Source organism: Rhinolophus sinicus, chromosome 14 (genome assembly GCF_057876585.1).
Source record: "Rhinolophus sinicus isolate RSI-liver-muscle chromosome 14, RSI-T2T, whole genome shotgun sequence".
In the NCBI taxonomy this organism is placed as follows: Eukaryota; Metazoa; Chordata; class Mammalia; order Chiroptera; family Rhinolophidae; genus Rhinolophus; species Rhinolophus sinicus.
Genome location: NC_142514.1, coordinates 5,968,011 through 5,995,130, shown reverse-complemented (window position 1 = coordinate 5,995,130; position 27,120 = coordinate 5,968,011). Strand labels below are relative to the sequence as shown.

Here is a 27,120-nt window from a genome sequence, read left to right as displayed (position 1 = left end):
GCGCGGGGCGCGTGGGAGGGCCATGAGGCTCAGGGGCGGTGCCAGGAGCAGTGCGTAGAGGCGGGGTCCAGAACCGCGGACCGGACGCGGGGGCCACGGGAATGAAGCGTGGAGGGCGCAGGGGCGTGGAGGGCGCAGGGGCATGGAGGGCGCAGGGGCGTGGAGGGCGCAGGGGCGTGGTGTGAGGGCGCAGGGGCGTGGTGTGAGGGCGCAGGGGCGTGGTGTGAGGGCGCAGGGGCGTGGAGCCGGGCCCAGGAGCAGGGGCGGGGTGCAGGGCTGAGTCTAGCAGTGAGTGTCTGGGACAGTCCGGGACGCGAGCGTCTGGCGCCTCGGAGCCCAGTTTGGCGGTAGCGGCCGCACTGGCGGCCCGGCGTCCGTCCTTGTGGCGCCCGTGCACTCCAGCCCCGGCTCCCTTCCTGCCCGGCCATGCCGCCGCCGGCGCCGCCCACCGACCTGGTGCCGTCGGAACGCGCCGTGGTGCTGCTGTCGTGCGTGCTCTCTGCGCTCGGGTCGGGCCTGCTGGTGGCCACGCACGCCCTGTGGCCCGACCTGCGCAGCCGAGCGCGGCGCCTTCTGCTCTTCCTGTCGCTGGCCGACTTTCTCTCGGCCGCCTCCTACTTCTACGGGGTTCTGCAGGACTTCGCGGGCCCCTCGTGGGACTGCGTGCTGCAGGGCGCTCTCTCAACCTTCGCCAACACCAGCTCCTTCTTCTGGACCGTGGCCATCGCTCTCTACCTGTACCTCAGCATCGTTCGCCCCGCGCGCGGACCCCGGGCCGGCCACCTGCTCTGGGCCTTCCACATTGTCAGGTGGGTGGCTGCGGCGCTGCTTTACCTCGAGCCCCAGGACGCCCCCACACCCACTGGGCCCTGCCTGCTGCTCCTGTGGCCCTCGCCCCCTTTTGGCGCCCACTTCTTGGTCCGACCCTTGGCTGGGCGCCCAGCGGGCAGTTGTCTGCTCATGCCCCAGAGGGACGATTTCAAGTTTGCCCACGAGGTGGACCTGCCGTGAGCATCACCGCAGAGGGCTCCCCTTTGTGCTCGCCCCACCCGGAGCCTGGGCGAGGGGACCCTTCAGCTCAGCCCTTGGAGGGTGGGCGGCCAGAACTCACCCTTAGAGCCCAGCCCTAGGAACTTAGAAGCACCTGGGGAGCTGATGAGGACAGTCTGGGCCCTTCGCCTCCTGCTTCACTGTGTTTTGGCCGTCACTGCTGCACAAGGGATGGGTGGGGGTGCGCCTGGTTCCCAGGCTGGGAGATGAGTTAGGTGGCTGTCCCCAGCTGGAGAGCCGGGCAGCTCCCAAGCCATGTCACTACCCACACCCCAGGCCACAGTAGGTGCATTCAGCCACTCCCAGTACCCATCCAACCAGCCCTCTGCCAAACGCAGTGCCTCAGCTGTACAATTTACAAGACTTTATTTTCTTTGCTCATTACTAGACCTGCGGCCCCTGTTTCTTATTATCTCTGTTCTAGATGATCTTGATTTTCTAGAGTTGAGCAACTCTCTGAGGTAGAGGTCAGAGGCAGAGGTTGGTCTGGAAGAGGGCCACCACCTGCCTGAAGTTTCTGAGAACAGGGAAGACCAAAGCCTTGCCCTGCCCGGGCGTTGAATCAAATAACCCTGATCTATAGAAGAAGGTCGGCCCCTTCCTAATGTAATTTCAAGAGTCAAACATCTGGTGCTGTCCTGTATTGAACCTGAGGCAGGAATCTTATAGGGCATGTTTCCTCTTCTGCCTCCCCAGATCAGAGCACCAAATACTGCCCTAATTATAGGGCCTCTCTGTTGAAGGCTTGAGTACTTTCCAAAGACTGAGGACAGTCAGCAGTTTGGTAGAGACAGGTCACCTGTGTGTCATAAGCCTGCAGGAGTCACTTGACTTCTTCATAGAGCTGCTGGATGGAGGCCATCTGGTCCCTGGGAATCTAAATGGCCTGCTTCTCAGCTGTTCAAGTCAAATTTGCAGCAAGCCATTCAAATAGTGCCCGGGGCAGTTCAGAGACCCGCAGAAAGTGGAGCTACCTTTCCTCCCCTTGCAGCATCCAACCTGACCTCTGTGTCCATTTTAGAGACCCAGCTGGTTGGGTGTGGGCAGCCTGTACACCAGAGTTCACGTGTACTTGCAAAGGATCCCAAGACTTTCTTTGCAAGAATCTCTTCTCTGTCCTCCCTCTATTAAAAAATATTGACTATAATATATTTTTTAAGTGATGAAGATAAATGTGGTACAGCTCCTATAGAACAGACAACTTTTATAAGAGACCTGAGTTGGGAGTTCTTTCTTCACTTCTGGGGGTGGGGGGTTTCTGTGGCGTTTAGGAAACGACTCCTAAGAAAGCCTGTGTGTCCCCTCCGGCCATAAAAAAGATGCGAATTGTTCATTTTGTCTGTTGAATGCGATCCACCTGCTTGTTAAAAGAAAGGCAAATACAGTGGTACCTCAGTTTTCTAACGTAATCCACGAGCTCTGAAACATTCGAAAACAGCCGACAGCTAGGCCTCAGGATCTTGCACTCAGGGGAAGCTGTGTGACATATTTGACTTGAGTCGTGTTCGAAAACCGAAGCATTGACTTCCGGTTTACGGCATTCACAAACCAAAATGTTCGTCAACAGAGATGTTCGAAAACCGAGGCAATACTGTACCTGTGTCCAAGCTAGAAAGGGGCTTTGACAATCTGTTCCCTTTCAGAAGTTAGCACTCACACGTTGCTAGACTAAGAGAATTGGTGAAACCTGTTTAACAGGTCCATTTATTGACCTAGATCCTCCCAGGCTGTATAGCTAATGGCCTCACTGAGGACTGCACCATCTTTCTTTGGAGAATCAGTTTATTGTTGCTGATGCATCTGTTGGTGTGAGACGTCTCATCTTCAGACATAGGTTAGCCGCTCTTCCACTTACTTACCATTTCACACAACTGAACATCAGTCCACTTCTTCAAACCTTCCGGTCTTGGAAAGTATTTTAAAACATGACAACACAAGAGGTTGGTGTCTCTATTCTATAAAGAATTTCTATGAATTGATTTTAAAAAAACGACAAATATCCTGATATGTGGAAAAAGGCCCCATGCAGACAAAATAGTAAAAGCAGTTGGTAAATACTGTGTTTCCCCGAAAATAAGACCTAGCTGACAATCAGCTCTACTGTGTCTTTTGGAACAAAAATTAATATAAGACCCGGTCTTATTTTACTATAAGACCAGGTATAATGTAATATAATATAATATAATACTAGGTCTTATATTAATTTTTGCTCCTAAAGACGCATTAGAGCTGATTGTCCGGCTACGTCTTATTTTCGGGGAAACGGTATATATGGGAAAATGTTTAGCCCCATTAATACTCTATACAAGCTATAACATTGAGGACCATTTTCTCATTCAATTAAAAAAAAAGTATGAAGGCAGAATAAAAGCGTGATAAATGCTGGGGAAACTGGTGTTTTCCTACATTATTATTGGCGATGTAAATTGGAATAATCCATGTGGAAAGTATTTGGTTCATACCTCTTGATCCAGTAATCCTATTTGTAGGGACTTAAGTCTAAGGGGCTAATCCAGAATACATGCAAAGCTGTATGTGCAAAGGAGTTTGTGAGGCACTCTTATCACGGTGAGAGTTTGAAAGTAACCTCAGTGTCCACAAAATAGGGCAACAGTAAGTTCTAAACGACAGCCCCACTGGAAATGTTATGCAGCCATTAAATACTGTCTGTGAACTCCGTATGTCATTTTATTAAAAATGGTCTGATACAGTGTAAGTGACAAAAGCCATCTATAAAACTGATTGCAGCCATCTGTGTGGAGAGAATCCTGCCTACACAGGCTCCCAGAAAGTGTCTGCTTGGCCCTATCCTAATACCTGACCTGGTTGGTTCCCTTTGCAGAAAGACTTTGTTTTTTTCTCATTGGAGGAGGGCAACTTAGACTTTATTCTCAGGGAAATTGTGTTTGATCATGAGCTGCCTCTGGCTCCTGAGCTCTTGCAGAATGCTGTCCCATTCTTTAGCATACTGTCACCAGGAAGGGAATGGCAGGACGATTACCCACCAGTCATAGCTGATGAGACCTGCCCCAGGCCACATAGTGGAGGCTCAGGGTTAGAACCCCAAGGTCTGTCCTCTTTTTGTGGTTCCATCTTGTGTCTTGGCCTTGACAATAATTTTTGAAATTGAAATATAATTCAATAATATTTTTAACGTTTCATATTTTCCCCATTATTAACATTTTTCCATGTTACCTTTATCCTCTCCAGTTCCTCTTCTCCAGAAACCTTTAAGAGTCAGTTGCAGACCTGCTGTCCCTGAGTCCTTTATGTGTATTTCCAAAAGACAAGAACAGTCTCTTAAGGAACCACATAGACCCAGAGCAGGCGATGAACAGGGAGCAGTGCTGTAATCTGATTGTGGACTTCTCTGAGATTTGTCAGCCTTGTAATAATGCCCCCAGAGCCGAGGGAATCTTGGCTTATATGTTGACTTAGTCTTCAGTCTCTTTATCCTCCCTCAGCCTGGGACAGTTGTTCTAGCTTTCTTGGTGTTTCATGACGTTGACTTTTTTGGAAGAGTACAGGCCGTTGTTTTGTAGCCTGTCCCTCTGCTCGGGTGTCTGGCGCTCCCTCATGAGTGGATCCAAATTCTGCGCTGTTGGCAGGAATCTCACGGAAGCGTGTTCTTCTCTTTGCTTCCTCCCCAGTGACTTTGATTTGTTCCATTACTGGTGATGTTAAATTTGCTCGCTTGGCTGAGGTGTTGTCTGCCAGTTCTCCACTGCAGTTACGGTGTTTCCTTTTGTAATTAATACATATCTTCTTGAGATAAACAAGATATACTCTTCCTCCTCAAACTTTCCAAGGCTGTAGCATCTGTTGGGTCTGACAGTGTCCTGAAGTGAATTTCCTGGGAGTGCTTGCCTTGTAAGGTTGTATGAGAATATTCAGTGTTCAGGGGGAAACCTGTGTTAAGAAGTCGCTTTCTACTGTATCTTAGCTGTTGAAGCAGCATGACACAGGCGCCCCACATTTAATAATCGTGTGGCTGTGCCTCTGTGCCATCTGTTTATAGTACTCACCTAAGAAAGTGCTAGAAGCTCAGGCCTAGAGCTGCTGTGGGTGGGTTCAGTTCCCTTCCCATAAGATGAGCAGAGTTGGCCGGAAGCCGGGCCTGTACCCCTGCAGAAGGTGACCTGCCTTTCAAAAGCAGTTGTCAGCTCCCACCCCACCCCCAAGATCAGTGAACCATCCCCCTACCTGCACACCTCCCGTCCAGCTGCATGCCAGGCCTCAACCCATGTGTCCTATGAGCCTGGGGGAAGCTCTGTCTGGCTCTGTGTGTGTGAGTGGGCGGGGGGGGGGCCCTCATCTCGCCATGTCAAAAGTAAGGGTCCCGGCCTAGCTGGCTCCCGCGAGCAGTCAGGATTTCTTCTGGCTCCACTGAGATGGGCGTGGGTGTGGGCATGATCTCTGGCAGGGGCGAGTCCTGTGCCCCCGCATACTCCCCCACCGTCTGGAGTTTGCTTGGGGGTTCCGGAAGAGGAGGGAGTCTATGGTACCCCAAGTTCACCATAGAACCCACTGCTCTGAGGAGTGGGAAATTCTAATGTGGAGAAAAGGGGAAACATGGCCCTGAAAGGGAAAGTCCTCTAAACTCTGATTGGAAAGTAGCTCACTGTTGTGGGGCCCAGTGACAGGGCCCCGAGCAGGCAGTGTCTGAACGAGGGATGGACACAGTGGCTGCATGAACAGCACCCCACCTCAGTCAGTGCTCCCCAAAACGACAGAGTTTGTTACCCCCCCAAAAGTACAGAGGGCACTGCTGTGTAGTAGTTCTCCACACTGCGCTTGTGTGTTCATGGAAAGCCCGCTGCAGGGACGTTGCCCCTTGACCCTTTCGCCAGGGCAAGGTCAGGCTGGGAGCCAGGTGGGCAGGAAGCATCTCTGAGCACTGCAGGATGGCTCCTCGGTGCCCACCAGAACCAGGGCTGTAGAAGGTGGTGCCAGGGGGTGTGTTTAAAAGTTCCTTTGGCCACCCCTCCCCTCTTGTGCAGCAGAGCTGCAGCGTGACCTCGCGGTAGCCTGGCCGACTCCCTGAACTTCTCCCACGTCCTACCCCTTAGCCCCACACTAATAAGTGTCCATTGTGCTGGAGAGAAACCTCCAGGCAGCAGTGGGCCTTGTGATTCCTCTCACAGGCCTGGCTCACTTCAGCCGGCCTTCCCTCTGGGCGGCCCTGTCCTGTTCCCAAGAGCTTTCTCAATTGGCACGTTGTTGCCTGATCGTTTTATTTGCAAAGCATTTCTTTGAGTTATGTTAACATTCAAGGCTTTCCACGGCCACGCATCACACAGACTGGGCACTGCTATCTGGTCCACAGAAGTGGGGAGAAGACCCCATTGTTTCCTTCCCGGCTAACCCCCCTCTTCCCAAGATCTGTAGTAAGGGTGAGGGTTTGGGGAGAGGAAAAAGTGTAGGAACCCACCGGCGGGGCAAACTATTGGGAAGACTTGAGTCCCTTGCAGACTGACCCTATCTGCGGTGGGGGAGGGTATCCCCATTTGTGTGTGAAGTGGAAGTGTCTCTCTGTCACTGCGGGTGCCTCCACCCTGACTCCGGGGAGAGGTTTTGGAAGATCCCAAGGGAAGCCCAGAGCACTGCTATTCTGGGGACAGGAGCCTGCTCGTGGTCGTCTGACAAATGCCAGGGACTTGGAAATAGCTCGCTCACCACCTGGCTAGTCTGGTGGCGCTTCGAGTTGCTCTTTCCTGGAGGAGATTTGAAAACAGAAAAGAGGCCAGTTCTAAGAAGAGCTAAGCTGGCCCTACAGATCTGATGCTTTTGCTCAGCTTTCCCCTCCCCTAAGCTTGCTGAGGATTCCCCCCTACTCGCCCCCCAGCTCTGTCAGTCCTGGCGTGTGGGGGTGGGGTGTCTCCCATCCCCTCCTTGACCTCTGGGGGTGGGGTTCCCAGGAGCTGGGATGTGATCCCTGCCCAAGCATGACTCTCTCCCGCATAGTTTGTAGAAAGCCTCTGTGTTAGAATCCTGGGCTTCCCTCACAAAGGGCACAGACAAGGCCATTTAGACAACAAAAATCCATCCCCTCACAGTTGTGGAGGCTGGAAGTCTGAGCTCAAGCTGCGATCTCCCTCCTTGGCTTATAGGTGGCCGTCTACACCCTGTGTCTTCACATGGTGTCTCTCTGTGTCCTAATCTCCTCTTATATGGACATCAGTCAGATTGGATTAGGGCCCACCCTAGTGACCTCATTTTACCTTAATCACCACTTTAAAGACCCTGTCTCCAACTACAGTCACCTCCTGAGGCACTGGGGGTTAGGACTTCAACAAATGAATTTGGGGGGAACACAACTCAGCTCATGACAGCCTCTGATGGAGGGGAGCTGACTCAGACACTGACCCCAGTTTCCAGGAGAACATGAGTGAGAGCTGGGGCCCGGGCACCTCTGGGAGAAGCTGCTCAGAGTGTGGTCTTCAGGCTCCCTCCATGTAGATGAGCCCAGCCCTGCTTCCCCTAGGCTCAGAGTCACAGGTTTGCGGAGAAGAGGCCTTATCTCTCACCTGCCTTAACTGTGTCCCTTCCCCAGCCCCTTTCCTTACATCCCTGCACTTGGTCCTGGGGCTTTCATCAGTTTTAAGATTGAGCAGGACACCCTGCCCTTTCTTCTAGCTATCTAGCCCCTTCTCCCCCAGCAGGACCTGGGGGAGAGTCTTCAAACATTTGAGCATAGCTCAAGGCAGAATGCCTCCTTCCATGCCCAGCTCTGGTGCCAACTTCACAACCTCGGGCTTAGAACATAGGTCACAGGTGTCCGCACAGAGGCAGGACCGTTCGCCAGCCATTCTGAACAGCCCACATCTGGGCATCGGGCAACCTCTCTGACCACACGGGTTCTAAGTCAAAATCAACTAAAGCCCTTGGTCTTTTTCACATATGCTGTCATTAAGCCTTATCTTACCTGTTCTGGCTTTGTTTTTTTGTTGGTGACTACTTTTTGTAGAGGCATAAAAAACTGTTTGGTGGTGCACGTCAGCAATTGGAAGTATACACTGTCCGTATTGGAAGTGCCACCCCACCCTGCAGCTCAGGGTGTCCCCCTCGTCAGAGAACAGCTGGGCTGATCTGAGGTTGCCCAAAATACTGGCTTTCTCCTCACTCTGTAGGTGGAGAACCTGGGGCATCTTCAGCTCCCTGTCCTTTGCATCCTCTTTCCAGTGGTGTCCTGCAGCTGGTTGGTGAGCCCCGATTGTTAAGTTTTAGGGCATTTTGTGAACTGATTGTGAAATACAACCATTATTAAAAAGTAGGTTATGTAAACTTACAATTAAGTAAATTAAAAACAAACGCCATAAAAATACTCACAGCTAATTACCTTCTAATTATTTTACTACATTTAACTCCGCCCTGTGCACCTGAGGTTATTTGCGTCCGTTGTCTCTGTGTGAAGGAAATCCTACCTGGTGGTGTGTGGCTGTGCGTCTGCTCCCAACTACGTGTGCCGGTGGCTTGAACTTGGCCGTGGTGGGAATATGTACACCGTGGAAATCGGCAAACACTACAAATCAGGGCTTCATTTATTGTGTTGTTGCTTGTGGAGAGCAGAGGTCAGCAGACTTTTCCTATAGAGGACCAGATAGGATTTTCAGCTTCACAGGCCACGTGATCCCAGTGGCACCTGCTCGCCTCTGCCATTGCAGCTTGAAAGCAGCCACAGATAATATGTAAACAAGTGAATGTGGTGGTGTGGCAATAAAACTTTATTTAAAAAAACAGACCTTGGGCCCGAATTGGTCTGAGGGCCATAGTTTGCTGAACCCCTGATTTGGACTTAAGAAAGTGATGGAAACTATGTTAATAAGGAACGATTAAACTTAAAAGTGTTACTTGGAGCATTTGAGATCTTGCTTCCCGGCATATGTCATCAGTTTGGATCAATTAAAGTCAAACTTTAATTTAATATATATATATATAGCTTGTCTCTGAACTTAAGCAGAGGTGGCAGCCATGTTGGGACAGGCAGGAAGGGCGGTATTTCAGGGGGAGGTGACGAGTAGATGCAAGGTCACGGAGCAGGAAAAAAAAGAAATACTCTCCCAGGGTTGGAAGAGTATTATCTGAGCCCACAAAGAAGTTGCTTACGTCACGGTCGAACTAGTGAAGTTGGGGCCTTCGTCTTGTCCTTGTGTCTTTCTTAGTTCGCTTTCCTCTCACTTGTTAAGGAAAATGAAATTGTCACCCAACTTCATGTCGTGGAACTGCTTTCATTTGCTAACTGCAGGCCGAAGGCGCCTGCAGATTGCAGAGTTCTGTGAAAATCAACCGAAGCATTCTGCGAGATTCAAATGGCCGTGTGGAATTTACAATAGGAGTTTTGTGTATTATTCCCTATAAATTGTGCTGCATACCTTCGATTTCAGTAAAATGTGTATGTGCACATGTAGGTATATATGTACACGTGGGCTCACAGCTGCATTTTTCTGGCGAGCCAGTTAAGCATCAGCAGCCCGCCTTGGTCCGTATCCGTCCGCGGTGGGTCTGGTTGCGCCTGCTTGGCCGGCTTAGTAGTTGCTCCCACTCCATCCCCACGCGTGCTGGTGTTACCTCTTCCTACCACCTCCCACTGAAACACCGCCCCAAACAGCTTCTGGCCCCCACATAGCTGCCACCTGTGCTTAAGTTCAAACAGTGACTCTGATTGATCAACCCACATTCTTAACCCTTTCAAAGCCCTCTGCCGCTTTGGTATTCTCTCTGGCTATTTCCCAACACAGACTCAGCTCTGGGCACATCCCGGTAACACAGGGAACACAGCTTTTGTAGTTTTAGGAGAACACACCTGTGATCACAGAATGTGGCCTGTCGCTGGGTGGTCCCCAGGTCTCCTGTGAGGGCACAGCAAGGGGCAAGAGCAGAGTGCGGCCGTGAGCAGGGCCTGTGCCGCCATGCCTCTGCTCCTCCTTCCAGCCTGAATGGGCCCCCAGCTCCAGTCCAGCCTCCTTCACCATGACCGTCCCTACACACAGGGCTTTTCCCTTCCCAAAATTCCTTGGAGGAGCCCTGTATACCAAAGCATGATGAGAAACAGTACATATAATGTCAGGATTGTCCTTTGACCACTTTAAAAACCTTTTGCTTCTTTTTCAATAATGTTCTTGCAATGACATGTAAGGAGTGAATTGGGGAAAGCTGTCTCAGTCACTTAGTTCAAAGTTCGTTCATCCATCCGTCCGTCCGTCCGTCCGTCCGTCCAGCAGGCCCTTGTTTTGCCCCTACCCAATGAGACAGTAGTGACACAACACGGCCCTCGTCCTCATGGAGCTCACAGCTGTGACGTGCTGTCCTAAGATCTCAGGATGGTATGAGTTTTAAAGGGTTAACCCTTTATTACGACAAAACAGTTTGACAATGATATACATTCAGTTACCAGATAAATAACTACATAGAACAAGTATTTAAATGGACAAGCTCCTAAGTGTAAGTTGGTACCTTTCTCATAATGCTTTAACTTTTGGGGGGTTTTGCCCCTTCTGGCCTTTGTGACTTCTAGGAGGACTTGTTAAGACTTCCCGCCTCCCCACTGTCGGGAGCGGACACTGAGGGCGCCGGTGACTCCCCGCAGTGACACTGTCCATCCCTGCAGAGGCCAGTGAGGGGAGCCAGGGGCGGGTTGTTCGGAGGGTGTCCTGTAGTGCCTAGTCCTGGGGTTCCCAGGCAGGGGAGTTGACTTTGTCCCTTTCATCGCCATCCCCACCCTGCGTCCTCCACAGCCCTGTGGCATTTGGAGAACTTGATGGAAACACAGCACTTCTAGCCCCATTTTGGCAACAGACGTGCAATTGTGGTCTCATCATCGTTCTCCAACTTTCGGAACGAGCTGATATTCCTCACACAGAGTCTTACAACATAACCGATTTCTGAACTGTATTTACTGATGACCTGTCCTGTTTGCATACTGCTTGTCCTCCAGGTGGTTGACCCAGGACCAGGCTGTGTGGCCTGTTCCTGGGAGCAGAGAGTGTGCAGGCCTCATGCATTCCTGCTGCTGGCACCACAGGCAGCCGGCAGCCCTGACAGCCTGTCCTGTGCATTGGACTTACGCTAATTAATTTATTTTCACAGCCACCTGCTCTGATACTCTGCTGTACCCTGCCTGGTTATCATCCCCACTTTGCAGAGAAAAACACTGAGGCCAAATGGGGGCACATCTGAGACTTGGACACAGCCTGTTGGGTCCCAGTTTGAGCTCTTAGCCACCCTGCTGTGCCACCCGGTAGCTTCTGTGTGTCCCCCTGACTGATTTAAAATGTTTGGCAAGGAGACTGGTGTAGGCCCTGTGGGCAGGCCTTAGGGACTGGAACCCATCCCTCTGTGTTGCCATGGGGGTAGTAATTAAGCTCTAGAATAGTGAGCCCTGCACTTCCCTGAGAAGGGGCCCCTGCCCTGGGCTTTATGCTTTAGGGGGCCCCCTTTGACCCTTGCTAGGGTACTCCCCCTTCCCATACAGCAAGCAGGCTGCAGGACCTAGGAGCTGTCCACCCGAAAGCGACAGTCCCCGTTCTAGATCCTTCTGCAGGTACACGGGACCCTGGAACTCCCTGCCCAGACAACCCCAAGCCACAAGTCTGTGCACCCCTAGACCGAGACTGGCTAGGGAGGCTGGCTGGCTGGTACTGGGCTGGGCTTGGCAGGCCTTGGGCGAAGCGGGCCTGGATTGGGGGTTTGAGGGTTCCTGCCCCTCTTTTCTCCAGAGACACTTTAGAGAGCGTGGTTCTTGTCTGAAGAACATCTCAGTCCTTTCGTCCTTGCTGGCAGTGCTGGGGGCCCGGGCCTGACTTCCGTGCCCGTTTGCTCTTTATTCCTCAGCTGGGGGGTCCCGCTGGCCATTACCGTGGCAGCTGTCAGTCTGAAGAAGATTGGCTATGACGCCTCGGATGTGTCCGTGGGCTGGTGCTGGATCGACCTGGAGGCGGAGGACCGCGTGCTGTGGATGCTGCTGACGGGGAAGCTGTGGGAGCTGCTGGCCTACGTCACGCTGCCCGTGCTGTACCTCCTCATCAGGAAGCACATCAACAGGGCGGTAGGTGACCCCACTGGTCCTCGCAGGCCCCCGGCCCAGAGCTGTGTGGCCACTGCCCAGTGTGGGCTTGCCCCTGGGTCCTGGCATTGGGGTCGGCCACCTCTGGGGACAGAACTAGTGACAGACCAGAGTGACAGAGGGTTTGCTGACTACACAGCCGTCAGGAGCGGGTCCTGTGACTCCTCATTTGTGGATGAGGAAACGGGGAGGGGGGCATACAGAGGTTAAGGGGCTCCCCAAACTCGCCCAGCAAGTGAGGAGGGAGCGCCCAGCCTGTGTGCTGGGCCACAGCCCTCTACTGCCCCCTCCTGGAGAGACCTCCGAGGTGGCGCAACCTTGAGGGGAGGTTGGATGAAAGGTGGACAGTGATAGAGTAAGAGCTGAAGTGGCAGGGGAGGCCCTGGAATCTCATCCGTGATACAAATGACTCAGCTCATTCTCCTTGATGGTAAGAATTAGGTCATAAATGGTAGACTTTTCAGGCGCTCAAGGATTCATCAATCAACAGCTGGCCCAGCTGGCCAGGAGTCTAGGACACTTCTGACAACTTGGGCCGGCCAGAAATTCTAGGAAAGAATGGTTTTTCTCTGACAGTCTGGCCAAGTTGTTCTTTGTTGTTCCTTGTTCTTAACTACTAGTTCTGCAAATGTAGAGTATGGGCTTCCTCCTAAACACGAGCAAACTGCTACCAAAAAAAAAGCCTCGTGTTAACCCATCCGGTGATCTGTCAGCCATTCATTCAGTACATTTTTACCGAGCATCTACTCTGCACAAAAGCTCTGTGGGGCAGTGGGAGTTTATAATGAGAACTCAGACATGGGTCCTGCCCTCCTCTAGGGAGGCAGAAGTGTAAGTCATTATGATAAGAGAAAATGTGACGAGTGGCTGGAACAGTAAGATGGCTTCCCCCGAAACTGAATACAGACTTCTAAGCTCATTCTGCAGGGTTGCCGGTGCGGTGCCCTGAGTTTTCAAGGCTGAAATTGTAGCAGAGTGTGTCCCCATCTTTCAGGGCTGAGTGTTGGCTCAGCAGCCATTTCCGAGTTTGTAGGGTGCTCCTCGCAGGCCTGTGACACCTGATCCCCACCTGGTCCTCCCATGTGAGTCATGACTTCTGGTTCTCTTTTTAGTCAGAAACTGAGCTGGTTATCACCCCGCCCTGCCTGCCTTCTGGCTCAGCCGGAGAGGGGCTGGCAGGGCCCACCAGTTGCTCTGAAATCCTGTCTTCTTGGGGCCTTTTAGTTGGTGTCCTGCCTGGGCCGGGGGTGCCTTTCTTACCCCCTCCTCATTTCCACTGCCCTGGGAGAGTTCCGGACTCCCTGATGAGGGCGCTCAGGGCTCCACCAGGCTCTGGAGCTGCCTTCTTGTGCCTTCTGTCTCCCTTTAGCCAGCGGGAAGCCTGGGGCCACGAGCTGACCCCTGTGTGTGAGAATGGGCCCACAACTCTGCAAGTTTCTAGAAAAAGGGAAGAATCGTGGGTGGGGAGGTGAGGCTGTACAAGTTGTTCCCGGCCTCTAGCTAAGAAGGAGAGCTAAAAATAAAGGAGCTGGAACAAGCTTTGCTCTGGAGAGGAGCAGACAGTGGCCCTGGCTGGTGCCCAGCTGCACCCCAACCCTGGTGGCTCAGTTCTGGAAGGGGCTTCTCCTCTGGGGAGGAGGCAGGTGCTCTGAGCAGGTGAGTTGCAGCAGCTCAGGTGTCCAGAGATGCCAAGGTGTTTGGCTTCTCCCCTCACGTGGGCCTTCCATGTCCTCCACTCAGGACCAGGCTCTGAAACGCATTTTTGTTTTGAGCAGTTTTGCCAATCTGGAAGTGGAGCCTCCCCCTTCTTCACTGAAGGGCATTCCCAGAGGTGGAGAAGCAAAGCGGGTGCCTACTCACCTCTTCTTTCTGCCCCAGGTTTGGGCGGAGCCCCTCCTGTGAGTCCCTCCTAGGCGGCAGGATCTAGGGGGCTGGCATCCTGGAGGGGGAGGGTGATCATAAGCAATCAGCCTGGTAAGCAAGGGAGAATGATGTCTCGGAAGGAGGATGACAAGAGCTGTGAAAGACAGACACGAGTAAAGAGCTGGCTATGGGGATGGGAGTACAGGGGAAACGCCTTTGCAGTTCAGTAGGGTTGTCAGGATGGGCCTTATCCAGAAGGCGACTTTGGAACAAAGACTGCAAGAGGGTAAGGGAGTGAGCCATGAAGACGGATGGGGAAGAACATTCCGGATGGAGGGAACAGCTGGTGCAAAGGCCCTGGGGTGGGATGGGCCTGCTATATTTGGGGAATAATAAGGAGGCCTATGTGGCTGGAAGCAGTAGGGGTGAGGTCTGGGGGGGGGGGGGAACAGTAGGGGTGAGATCTGAGGTAGCCCAGGGTTGGGGACATTATAAGGAATATATGAAACGGAGCCACCAAGAGTTTTGAGTGGAAGACCGGCTTGCTAGGACTTAGGTTTTTGAGGGACCATGATGCTTCTGTGCTGAGCAGGGAGAGGGTTAGGTAGTAAGGGTGATGGACGTGGACCAGTTAAGAGGCAGTGCAGCTGTCGAGAGAAGCTGTGATGGTGCTTCGGCCATGCCGGTGGCAGTGGCAGAGGACAGAACATCCAGATTCTGGGTCTCTTGAAGGTAGAGCCCACAAGCCTTGCCTATGGATGGTATACGGGCTGTAACAAAAAGAGAGGAACCAAAGACAACTCCCAAATTTTGGTCTGGGCGACTGGAAAGATGGCGTTCCCATTAGCTGAGATGGGGAAGCACTCAGGAGGCTTGGTGGTCAAGATAAGGCATCCGTTTTCAGCCATGTTTGAGACACTCCCGTGGAGGTGTGGCACGGGCAGTGGACCAGGGGACGGGAGTTCAGCAGGTCTGGGCTGGAGATGGGAACCATCGGGTGGAAGGCACTGCACGCCTCACTGCTTCCTCCTCCAGCGAGTCCGAGCCCCTGGGAAGAGGGCAGCCCGTGGGCAGGTGGCGGGCAGCCCATCCCACTCACGTCTGCTCTCGGCTGTCCCCGCATAGCACGAGGCGCTCTCTGAGTACCGGCCCATCCTCTCCGAGGCGCACCGGCTTCAGCAGCACAGCTCCATGGCTGATAAGAAGCTGGTCCTCATCCCGCTCATCTTCATTTGCCTCCGGGTCTGGAGTACCGTGCGATTCGTCCTGACTCTCTGTGGCTCCCCGGCGGTGCGGACCCCAGTGCTGGTCGTTCTGCATGTGCGTAGCTCTGCCCTCCCAGACCCTTGCTGTTCCTGGCGCAGGGTCAGTTCTCTCCCCCCAGCAGAGTGGCACGTCCCACTGCATCAGCCAGCCCGGGGCTGGCAGGGGGCTCGGCTCCACTGTGCCTTCCTTCTGCCCAAGACAGGGAGCCTGTGAGAGAGGGCGGAAGGTCAGTGTGGCTGACCGGGGACGTTGAAGTGCTGTACAGCGGCCCAGGAGTAGCCCCAGGGGAGTTGACTGGGCTGCAAGTTCAGACCTGCCCAGAGCTCTGCCAGAGGCCCACATGGCAAGTCATGGCAGGCTAGCCCAAGGGGTGGAGGACAAGGTTCAGGGGTCCGCAGCACTCCCCAGCCTCCTTGCCTGTGTGCTTAAGACCCACTGCAGCCCTGGCAATCATGCCTCTTCTCTCCTCCCTGACAGGGTATCGGGAACACATTTCAGGGAGGTGCCAACTGCATCATGTTCGTCTTCTGCACCCGAGTCGTCCGAACCCGGCTCTTCTCTGTCTGCTGCTGCTGCTCTTCCCAGCCTCCTGCCGAGAGCTCCGCCGGCCCTCTCAAGGCTCCTGCGCCCTCTAAGGCGGGAGACTCTCAGGGACCCAGATGGACCCCCGAGGAACTTCCCAGCACCTGAGCTCTTCCCTTCCTAGTCCTGTGTGTGGGTGCTGCCTACCTGGGCCTGGGAGTGGGAGGGGACGTCTGCTGCACTGGCGCCTTCTGCTGTTGAAGCTCTTGACTCTGGTGAGGGAACAGCTACAAACGTAGCTCCTTCTACGTCTTAGACACGCAGACGGCACGTCGCCACTCACATGGCATCCTGCTGCCCTCGGGGTATCTGTCTGCATGAGGGTTGGCAATGAGATTCAGGGAAACCAGTGGCAGGTGACTACTGCCAGGTCGCCTTGTGATCCAGTGGTCATCAGCCTCGTGACCACACTGCAGTTTACAGTTTGAGGGACTCACATCTGTGGGGAAAGCATGAGGAAGTAGGTGTGTATACCGCATACGCATCCTAAACAAAATATCAGGGGTGTTTCAGAGAGGTGTCCCCCACCTGGGTATCATGGAACAGATTCCCGGTTTGTCAGGGTGCTGAGATTCCTCAGAAAGCCTGGCTTTTTCTTGGAGAGCTTTGCTGGTCAACAAAAGAGTCAGTTACGCCAACCAGGTTGAAGCTGCCCTCGAGGTTTCCTGGTGACTGTCATGAGCACAGCCCAACACAACTGCTCAGGCCAGCCGGTTTCCTTAGGACCTTCCCAGTTCTCTGTGGGTTGCCTTGGTGTAGATTGAGTTTCAAGCACAGGCCAGACTCCAGATTCCTGCCTCCACCAGTCACTTCAAATCCAGGTCCCCTCCTGCAGTGCAAGGGCTGGAACAAGGACAAGAAGAGGCCACTGCAGGGGCTTCCTACAGACCCCCGCCAGCGCATGTGTGTTTTGTGAAGACTGAAATGGGCATGAGTTGGGGAGGGGTCTGGCTTGTTCACTTCCTGGTTTAGTTTTTATAGGAAAGGTGACCAGAGAGTTTGTGATTGGTCCAAGTACTGATCCCTCCCTGAAGGTGAAGGTTTGGTTTGGGGAAGGGACCTGTGTCACAGGGTGATTATTTACATTTAAAAGAAAAAGGATTTAAAATAAGTGCTTGTATCTCTATATTCTATAGCTATTCCACCAACATTTTCCTCTTGTTTCAGAAAACAGTTTCTCTGTGAAGTCACAGAAGCCGCTGGCTAAGAATCAGAGTTGTAAATGTCACTGCGGGAGTCCTGGGGAGACAGCTTTACCTAATAGGTGTCCCTCCCTTGGGTTCCATGAGAACTCTGCAAAACTGAAGTGATTTTGTGAACCCGTAAAATGGTTCTGGATTAAAACCAAAGCCACACCGTACTGTGGATTCCTGTTTTACTCTTAAAAGCAAAATCTGTAACAGGAAGAGAATCTGAAAGGAATAGTCATCTATAGAATTAGGTCCAAAATGCTCATTTTTGGTTTCCTTTAAAAAAGTTTTCTTTATGAAAATAAGCAAGAGGTGGACATCCCCATAGGATTCAGGGAAAGCTCTGAGCTGCCCTACAGAAAGCTACTTGTCAGCCTGGCAGCCTCCTTACAGAACTCGCCTATGTAAGGGGAATTTGGGGTTCCCCTAAAGATGTTACAGCAGATCATGGGTGCATAGCTGGTCAAGACCCTTATGTTAGCTTCTAGAATGGAGCAGAAATTCAGGAAGCTGCTTGCTACAGAAAAGAAAACTAATCACAGGTGAGGTTGAGTATGGGCCCCAGAGGGAAGATGCTAAAATAAGTCTTGCTCAGAAGGGGGCCCAAGAATCCTTGGCTCAGACGGCCCCCTGGGTATGGCCTCTACAGGACAGGACACACCCGAGTTTCCCCAGTCAGGAAAGGCCGGCAGAGGGAGTCAGAGGCTCAGGAGAGCGTCTCTGGGTGCCTCGGGTTCCCTCAAGTTCACATTCCACTCTGATGCCGCTGCTGTGCTGTCTGAATGCTTTTGTAAAACCCTCCCAACAGTTATACCCTGGTGTTTACCTCTCAGCTTCCTCTGCTGCCCGCCCAGTCTCTGCAGCCAGATGACTGTTACTGTGAGTGGTGGAGACCAAGTGGGCAGGGGAGGGGCTCGTCCCATGGCTGGGGCCTGAGGCCAGTAGGCAACCTTGAAATCAGCAACATCACCTCTTTCTGAGATCAGTCCAGCTGGGTGGGTGGAGTTCAGAACTGAAGGGTGTGTGGGAATGAGGTCACAGCCTCAAAGCCCAAGAAGGGCTCTTGCTTCTGATCAGAGCAAGGTCAGTGTCGTTAATGTTTACCCACCTGCATCCCTCAGGTACAGATGTGAAGCCTCAGCCTGACAGGTGCTAGGGTCTCATTTCTGTGTGTCCTCAGCTCAGAGCGCTCTCGGAACCTTGGTCCTTTAATCAGGTTCACCAGGTACTTTTTGCCTCTTTGTGCTTCTGAGATGTTTTTATTTGTTTGTTAATAAAGGTTTTTATTTGACCAGGGCTGAGATGCAAACAGAGTTCCTCATATGTCCACGACAAGGAGATATTTTTACAAACTTCCTGTCCAGGCGTGATAACATAACGTGAGGTTTTTCACACGTGCAAAATTGTAACGAAAACCCTGACCGTGTAGGTTGAGGCCAAAGCCATGCTATTTTAAATGAAATAAAATAATTATTTTTCTTTTGCGTGTTTGGTAAATTGATTGCCCGTGATGTGAGGAGGTGTGCTCGGGGGTCTCTCTGTGGGCAGACGCCGTCAAGTAGGTGGCTGGCCCATGCACTGGCATAGCTTCTCCTGAGTTACCTGATAGGATCACAGGTGTGTGTGTGTGTGTGTGTGGGGGGGGGGTTAGAATACAGATTCCCAGGCCTGTACCATATGAGGATCAACAAGTCCAAGTTCCAGGGACCCACGGCTTGGGGCTAAACTCGCATGAGTGTGACACTCTGGTACTGCGCCACTGACTCTGTCATCTTTCCTGCATCATTTTATCACAACACGCCGTGACCCACTGCAATGGCAGCTACAGGCTTTTGGGTGGTCAGGGACAGCTGGGACGAGGGCGCGTCTCTGAGGGGAGCAGCCTTCCACAGTGAGCCACTGGAGCCGGCTGCCTGGCTTTGTGCGTGCCTGCACAGCTCATGCAGCCCCGCCTTGAAGTCGCTCTTTTTTTTTTTTTTTTAACTACTGCATCTTGGGAACTTTGCTCCTCCAAAGTTTATATTTGTTCCACTTTCTGGATTTTGTGAAGTTAAAAATACGTTATCAAGATGAGAGGACAACCACAGACTAGGAGAAAATACTTGCAAGACACATCAGTGTATCTACATGAGATGATAGATGTTGATTAAACCTATTACAGTCATGTCACAGTATATGTAAATCAAACCATCATGCTGTATATCATAAACTTACACAGTGATAAATGTCAAGTATTTCTCAATAAAATGGAAAAAAGACACATCTAATAGAGGACTGTCATCCAAAATATCCAATGAACTCTTAACACTCAGCAATAAGAAAACAACTTGATTGAGAAATGGGCCAAAGACCTTAACAGATGCCTCACCAAAGAAAATACACAGACGGTAAATAAGCATATGACAGGGTGCTCCCATCAGGTGTCATTGGGGAAATACAAATTAAAGCAAGGAGATAGCACTGCACGCCTGTTAGAACGGCCAAAATCCGGACACTGACACCAGTAAATGCTGGTGAGGACGTGGAGCAGCAGGAATCTTGTCATTGCTGGTGGAGAGGCACGTGGTGCGGCCATGTTGGAAGAGAGCTTGACGGCTTCTTACAAAACTAAATACACTCCTGTATGCATGTGACCCAGCCATCATGCTCCTTGGTATTTACCCAATGGAGTTGAAAACTTACGTCCACACAAAAAAACCTGCACACAGATGTTTATAACAGTTTTGTTCATAATTGTCAAAACTTGGAAGCAACAAAGATGTCCTCTGTAGGTGAAGGATAAATAAACTGGTCCATCCAGACAATGGACTATTATTTAGTACTAAAAGAAATGAGCTACCAACCCATGAAAAGATGTGGAGGAACCTTAAATACATATTATTAACTGAAATCAATCTAAAAGGCTGCTCACTGTATGATTCCAATTATGTGACATTCTGGAAAAGGCAAAACTATGGAGACAGTGAGAAGATCAGTGTTTGCCAGGGGCTGGAGGGGAGGGAAAGATGAATAGACAGAGCATGGGATTTTCAGGGCAAAGAAACCTCTCTGTGTGATAATACAATGATGGATGGAATGTCCAGCACCAAGAGTGAACCCTAGTGTAAACTATGGACTTTGGGTGATAATGGTGTGACAACAGAAAAACCCTGAGGTGTTCTAAATTAAATTACAGCAGCCAGAGAGTGAGAGAAAGAGACAAAAGTAGTTAACCAGGTAATATCCGTGGGCCGACTAACACAAAACTGCTCACATTCCTGAATATATGAGGGAGCTTTGAGTCAATCTCCAGGCATCTATCAGTGACCACCAGACTCCACAGCATCCCACACATACATTAACTTTCAGGACTGTTGCCTGCGACCAATCAAAAGTAGTAAATATTTCTTCCTTACAGACTGTGTGCCTATCCTAGAATTGCCCCAGCTTCACCTTTTCCCACCGCCCCTTCCCAGTAGCCAAGGTAAATTCTTTCAGAACAACTTACATCTTTCTTCCCCAAAGCATAATGTATAAAAGAGCCCATCAACTCCAGGATGGAAGACGTGTTTATTGTTTTCCCTACATGCTGCTGGTGGTTTAGATTGCATGCCCCAGGACCTGGTCCTTTTCTTGCTAGCATATGGGTCAGTAGTACTAAACCCTTTCTTTTAGAAAAGCTTTCAGCCATGAAAGTTTTTGTTTAATAGATGTATCAATGTAGGTTCATCCTAGGTAACAAGTATCCCATTCTTGTGGGGGATGGTGATAAAGGGGGAGGCCGCCTGGGGGAGGTAGCAAGAGGTATATGGGAAAACTCTGTACCTTCCCCTCGATTTTGCTGTAAACTTAAAACTGACCTAATTGTAATTTCAACCTCTCCCAGAAACATAATCTTAATCAGTGTGGAAGTTTCTAGTCAAGCACCAGTAAGGTAACCTGTCACTTGGGCCTTCTCCATACTCCATGAAAAGAACAGGCAATCTGTATGATAAAAACCCTCCTGTCCAAAATAATCCTTTCTTTTCTTTTATCAGTAGCTCCCTTGACCCACCCTACTTCCTATGAAAACCTTCCATTTTGTACCTCTCGTAGCTCCCTTCCAGTCCCTGGATGAGACGCTGCCCAATCCATGAATTGCTTAAGATAGCCAATTAGACTGTCATGCTTACTCTGTTGAATTTTGGGGTATTGCCCCCCCAGATTAAAGAGTTTTGGGTGTAAAATGTCACTTGATGCTTTCTAGTAAAGAGCTGTTGAGTGTGTGGATCTCAAGAAGATTCATTTGATGTCTTCATCAGGCCATATATGGCAGACAAGCCGTGGTCCGAGGAAAGAGATGAGGAGAAACAGGTGAGCCCAACAACCCTGTTTGTGAATGACGAGGCTCTGGAGAAAATGGGTCAACCCTGGTTCTACCATTTATATCATTCTGGGTAAATAACTGACCTCTCAGCCTCGGTTTCATCTAAAATGGGGATAATGAAATTGCTATGAAACCAGATACCCCAGGGGCCAAGATCCGTTGGCCTTTCTCGTGTTATCTAAGTGACACTGGAGATTCAACTCCCTGCCCCACCCCACAGAGCTAGCTCCACCCTTCTGTTTCCAGTTTCAGGGCCCCAGGCAGTCCATAGTGGCCCTGGGAAGATGGAGGAATCTTAATTCTTGTCAGACCCTCCCTTCCTCTAATCCTTTCTGCAGCTTTTCTTCTCCCTGGCAGACAGCGAATCCCTGGATTTACCTGGGCTCATTGCATCAGGGAGAGCTTCTCAAATACCAGCAGAGAAAACCTCCCTGCAGCCAGCATTTGTCCCCTGCCTGCCTGTCACCCCACCACCCCGGAGGAAAAGCAGATAGTGAGAGGTGAGAGTCTGAGGTCGGGTGCTGAGTGCTGCACTCGGATGAGCAGTGAGGAAAGGCCTGGGGACGTGTTCCAGGCCAGGCAGTGAGTCTGCCCTGGCTGGGGACAGATCTGGGTGTGCAGTGGGGAGTCCCTGATGCCACATTCAGGAAAAGCAAAGAGCAATGCCTCTCAGACTTTCAGGAGAGCCGGAACCATCTGGGCTTCTGGTTCTGTTTGAGCAGGTCTGGGGTGGAGCCCACGAGTCTGCATTTCTAACAAGCTCCCAGGTGCTGTGGCTGCTGCCGATCCACAGACTAGTGAGGTCTGGAAGAACTCTGCTTCCAGGGACTTCACGAGTGTGGGCTGATGCGCCTGGGGTTTGTCTTCAAGGGGAACTGGAGTGGCTCGGCAGCCCCTGTAGAGTTGCCGGCTTCATAACATGTTTCTCAAAACCCCATATTGGAATCATAAGGTGAGTTCCCTAGTTCTGGGGCATCATGTAGTGCTAGATTCCATGCGGTGCTGTAGATATTCAGCAACGCCCGGACTGGAGGGGCGGGGCATTGATTTACAGCCTTTGCTGATACCTGTGATGCTCCCACCCAGGCTGATTTCAAACGATTGTAGGGAAAAGTGTGCTTTGGTGGAAAACCATACATGGCTTCCAGCACACTTCCTGATTCTACACGGCTCTGCCCTTGTATTGCCTTTGAACTTCCAATTCTGTAAATTATAAATAACTGATGCTAATGCACAATATTTGTCTGTAGACATGCAAGTGAATTCTGTGTGGGGAGGTTCAGTTGACGTCCCTCCTGCTCAGGAAACCAGGTTAGATGCATTTGCAAACTCACGTCGACCTCCCTGACCTACAAATGGGTCTGCTCTTCGGATTCTCTTTTGAATCAGTTATAACATCTGCCTGGGTCCCTCAGTAAGGAGTGAAATAACATCTTTAACACGTGCTTATTTTTTTGTTTGTACAAGAGTCATTATTTTCACCTGTTTTAGAAGATTATCCTTTCACACTATTAACGTGAGGTCACAAAACAGGGATTCGGAAAGAGATGTGTAGTAGCCTACTATTATAGAGTATTTCAGCATTTATTCCTTTTTTTTTATTAAGGTGAAATTAACATAGCATAAAATGAACGTTTTTAAAGCATGCAATCCAGTGGCATTTAGTACATTCACGATGTCGTGCTACCACCACCTCTATCTAGTTCCAAACCATTTTCATCACCCCTAAAGGAAAACCCATACCCATTAAGCAGTTACTTCCCAGCCCTGGCAACCACCAGCCTACTTTCTGTCTCTCTCGGTGGATTTATCTATTCTGGATTTCTCATACAAATAGAATCATACAATGGGACCTTTTTGTGCCTAGCTCCTTTCACTTAGTATAATGTTTTTGAGGCTTGTGCATCATATATCAGTACTTCATTCCTTTTTATAGCTGTAGAATCCATTACATGTACAAGTATATATCACAAGTTGTTTATCCATTCATCCATTGATGGACATTTGGTCTGTTTCCACCTTCTGGCTATTGTGAATAGCGCAGCTATGTACATGCATATATACATATATGCTTAAGTACCTGTTTTAATTCTTTGGTATATGTATCTAGGAGTAGACTTGCTGGGTCATATGGTAATTCTGTGTTTAACTTCCCGAGGAACCAAGCCGTTTTCCACAGCAGCTGTACCATTTTACATTGTGCCCACCAGCAAGGCACAAGCGTTCCAATCTCTCCACATCCTTGCCGAGAACATGGATGAACCTCGAGGACATTCTGCTCAGTGAAATAAGCCAGTCACAAAAAGACAAATACTGTACAATTCCACTTAGATGAGGTGCCTAGACTAATTCATAGAAACAAAAAGTGGAATGGAGGTCGCCAGAGTGGGGGAGGGAGAAATGGGGAGTTGTTGCTTAATGGATACAGAGCCTTAGTTTTGCAAGATGAGAAAGTTCGGGAGATTGGTTGCACAACAATGTGAATATACTTAACACTACTGAATTGTACACTTAAAACGGTAAATTTTGTTAATGTGTTTCTTGCTACAGGTAAAAAAAAAAAAAAAAGAGTTGTCTACCTAGAGTAATGTGTAATCAACAGAATCCACTTGGGTCCCTGAGGAGCCCTGCCACCCTTTGGCCTTCATGCTCTCTCCTTAATTCCCGAAGGACACACCTTTTGTGCAGATGCATTCTGATAGGTGAGGTCAAATTCTGTTCTTTGTAAGCAAACATAGGAACCTTGTAATGTTTCTGAAGTTTACTCACCAGGTGTGTCAGAGCGTGATTGGCAGCCTCCCTGCCTTGGGGGCATCTGATAGGATCTTGGTCTGGATTCCAGGTTGGCAGAGCAGACCGGGCCTATGGAGCAAGAAAGTTAACTTGGATCGGGCACTTTTCCCCCCTCTTCCTTCTACTCACATTGCATATAGTTGGGTTCTGATGGTGATGGCAGGCTGGATGAGGTGTGGTTAGCCCCATTGGGCACTGGGCTTGGGCAGTCCTGTCAACCTGCTGGACCCCGTCCCCTCCCCACACCAGGAGGACTATAGTTGGAGCCAGCCAGAACCTGTTCATTACTCACTCATTATCTACACCTGGAATGGGAATGACCCAGCGCTCTCTTTCCTCCGTTCCTCCAATCCAGCAATCCACAGACACACCCTACCGTGGTAGCAGACTCACTTTGTGCCCTCTGCTCTAATGTGATACATATGTTCTTGAAGTACTCTACAGTCTACCATGTGACACTTAAAAATAACAGGGCTTAAGGGAAAATAGGGTTAGGGCTAACCACTCAGATCCCATGCAACTTTTTAATCAGAATGCAAACAAAAACAGATGCAATCTAATGAAAACAGCAGCCTGGGTAAATCTCCACTGACATTTGCTCCTAATGGCTCAAGGATTCATGCTTTCTCCTTTAAGACATGGGTCTTTAGGCTGTTCACTTCCAGAGGCGAGCCATTTTGTAAAAAATTTAAAATCTGATGTAGGCCGTAGTCAATGAAAACACATGTATATTAAAATGTCCTCACAGCTTCTTCCAGGGATAGCATCCCTTCTGGTTTTCTGTCCTGACTTTCAGGCAAATGTTTAATAGTTATGTCAATGAGAATTAGGTTCAGCTGCAAATGACAGAAAACAAAAGGGAGGAGTAGTTCTTTAATGTTAAGTCCAGGTGTGTGGCCAGGTGCTGGAATAGCCCTCTATGGGTAAGGGACTCAAGCTCCTTCCATCTTGTTGCTTTGTCCCACGTGGCTTCAACCTCATGGTCCAAGCTGGATGGAGAAAGGGACAAAGAAGAGAGCAAGGTTCCTGGAAGCTACCACATGGCACCTTTGTATATGTTGCATTAGACAGAACTGTTGTTTGTCCATGCCAGCCACAAGGGCAACGGGGAAACAGCCTTAATTTTGGGCAACCATAGTTCCTGCCCAAATTCTATTACTAGTGAAGAGGGACTGAGCAAATGGATTTGGGGTTGGGCTGGAGGAGCCACAGCAGTCTACAACAGAGGCCCAGGTCAAAACTTTGAAATTCCAGAACATTCCTAGCAGAGGTGAGACAAGCAGTCACCTGAAGTTCTGGTGTCATTGTTTGGTCTCAGAATAGCAGAGGGATTTGCCAGCCTGTTTTGTAGTGCTAATTCAACATTTTATGACCTGGTTAAATTTTCCTATGTAAACATTTATCTTTAATTCTGAAAAGCTTCATTTTCAAAAAGATCACTTATTTTTTATTTTATTCCAACAGTAATATAGAAATGCTCTTATTTCCCCTCCCCTCATCCTGTTAATCACCAAGTTTCATCAATTCTACATCCTAAGTATCTCTCAAATGTATTCTCTAATCTCTTCCACCATACTGATCCAAATGACCACCTTTTACCTGCTCTACAGCAAAGAGCTACTGATCCCTTACCTGCAATCCATTGGTCTCTTGTCCCCTCAAGGCAGCTAGAGCGAACTTTTAAAAACACAAATCTGATCACTCTCCAAAACTCTTAATGCCTTCTCTCTGTTCCTACAACAAAAATCAAGCTCCTTAACACGGCCTACAAGTGCTAAACATAGTCCAGCCCTGCCCACCTCACCCGGCTCCTCCCTCTACTCTTCCTCTGTTCTGTGCTCTTGAGCCACACTGACCTTGCAATTTCTTTCTTTTTTTATTGGGGAAGGGGAACAGGACTTTATTGGGGAACAGTGTGTACTTCCAGGACTTTTTTCCAAGTCAAGTTGTCCTTTCAGTCTTAGTTGTGGAGGGCGCAGCTCAGCTCCAGGTCCAGTTGCCATTACTAGTTGCAGGGGGCGCAGCCCACCATCCTTCGAGGGAGTCGAACCGGCAACCTTGTGTTTGAGAGGACGCGCTCCAACCAACTGAGCCATTTGGGAGCTCATTGGCAGCTCAGCTCAAGGTGCCGTGTTCAATCTTAGTTGCAGGGGGCACAGCCCACCATCCCTTCCGGGACTCGAGGAATTGAACCGGCAACCTTGTGGTTGAGAGCCCACTGGCCCATGTGGGAATCGAACCAGCAGCCTTCGGAGTTAGGAGCACGGAGCTCTAACCGCCTGAGCCACCGGGCCGGCCCCTGACCTTGCAATTTCTTGATGGCATCATACTCTCTTCTACCATAGGGCCTTGGCACATACTGTTCCCTGTCTGGAAGGCTCTTTCCACCACTCCATCACCACCTGCCTTTGACTGAGTAAGCTCTTTTCATTCTTCCTTCCCATCTCAGCTCAAGCTAACTTTTTTAGGGAAGACTTCACTAACCAGCCCCATCTTTAGAGCCCTTTTATTAAATTCATCAATGTGTTTGACTAAATTTTATTTCCTCAACTAGAGTCTAAGCTGCATGATGGCCAAGGATATTTTTATTTTTTTACCCTTTTGTATCCCCCTTCTAATACAGTGGTAGGCTCAGTAAACATAAATGTAGATATATGCTAGGAATAAAATCATCTGTAATCTCACATCCAGAATAACCACTGTTTTCAGATTCTGACAGGTTCTCTAAAGTATGCTAACATACTTATATTTTATAACATAAAAAATATTAGTAATAAATAGTAATAATGATTTGGGAATGGAGATCTGAGACCCAAACCCTCATATCAGAATCCTTAGCAAATAAGGTTTCTTGGCAAGCACTTTCCCCATTGTGAGAGGTTAGAGAGGACCTAATACATGGCCCTCTGAGAAAGAGAAAAACTCGCTTTGGATCCTTTTCTCCCTCAATGAGAAAATCCTAATATGCT

At 50.1% G+C, this 27,120-nt stretch overlaps 1 protein-coding gene across 1 annotated transcript; it reads left to right on the top strand.

The window, feature by feature from the left end:
* The first annotated feature begins 280 nt into the window (after window positions 1-280).
* GPR157 (G protein-coupled receptor 157) lies at window positions 281-18,492 on the top strand. The gene is made up of 4 exons (XM_019746801.3): window positions 281-809; window positions 11,881-12,094; window positions 15,101-15,295; window positions 15,719-18,492. Exons 1-4 carry the CDS (start codon window positions 427-429, stop codon window positions 15,929-15,931), a joined length of 1,005 nt encoding a protein of 334 aa, XP_019602360.1. The 5' UTR covers window positions 281-426; the 3' UTR covers window positions 15,932-18,492.
* The last annotated feature ends 8,628 nt before the right edge of the window (window positions 18,493-27,120 follow it).

What these genes read in the sequence shown, in the direction of transcription:
- GPR157 (XM_019746801.3), top strand. Translation starts at nt 427, where the DNA reads ATGCCGCCGCCGGCGCCGCCCACCGACCTGGTGCCGTCGGAACGCGCC. An exon ending in GGAAGCACATCAACAGGGCG is followed by an intron (nt 12,095 to 15,100) that starts GTAGGTGACCCC and finishes GTCCCCGCATAG; the next exon opens with CACGAGGCGCTCTCTGAGTA. An exon ending in CAGTGCTGGTCGTTCTGCAT is followed by an intron (nt 15,296 to 15,718) that starts GTGCGTAGCTCT and finishes CCTCCCTGACAG; the next exon opens with GGTATCGGGAACACATTTCA.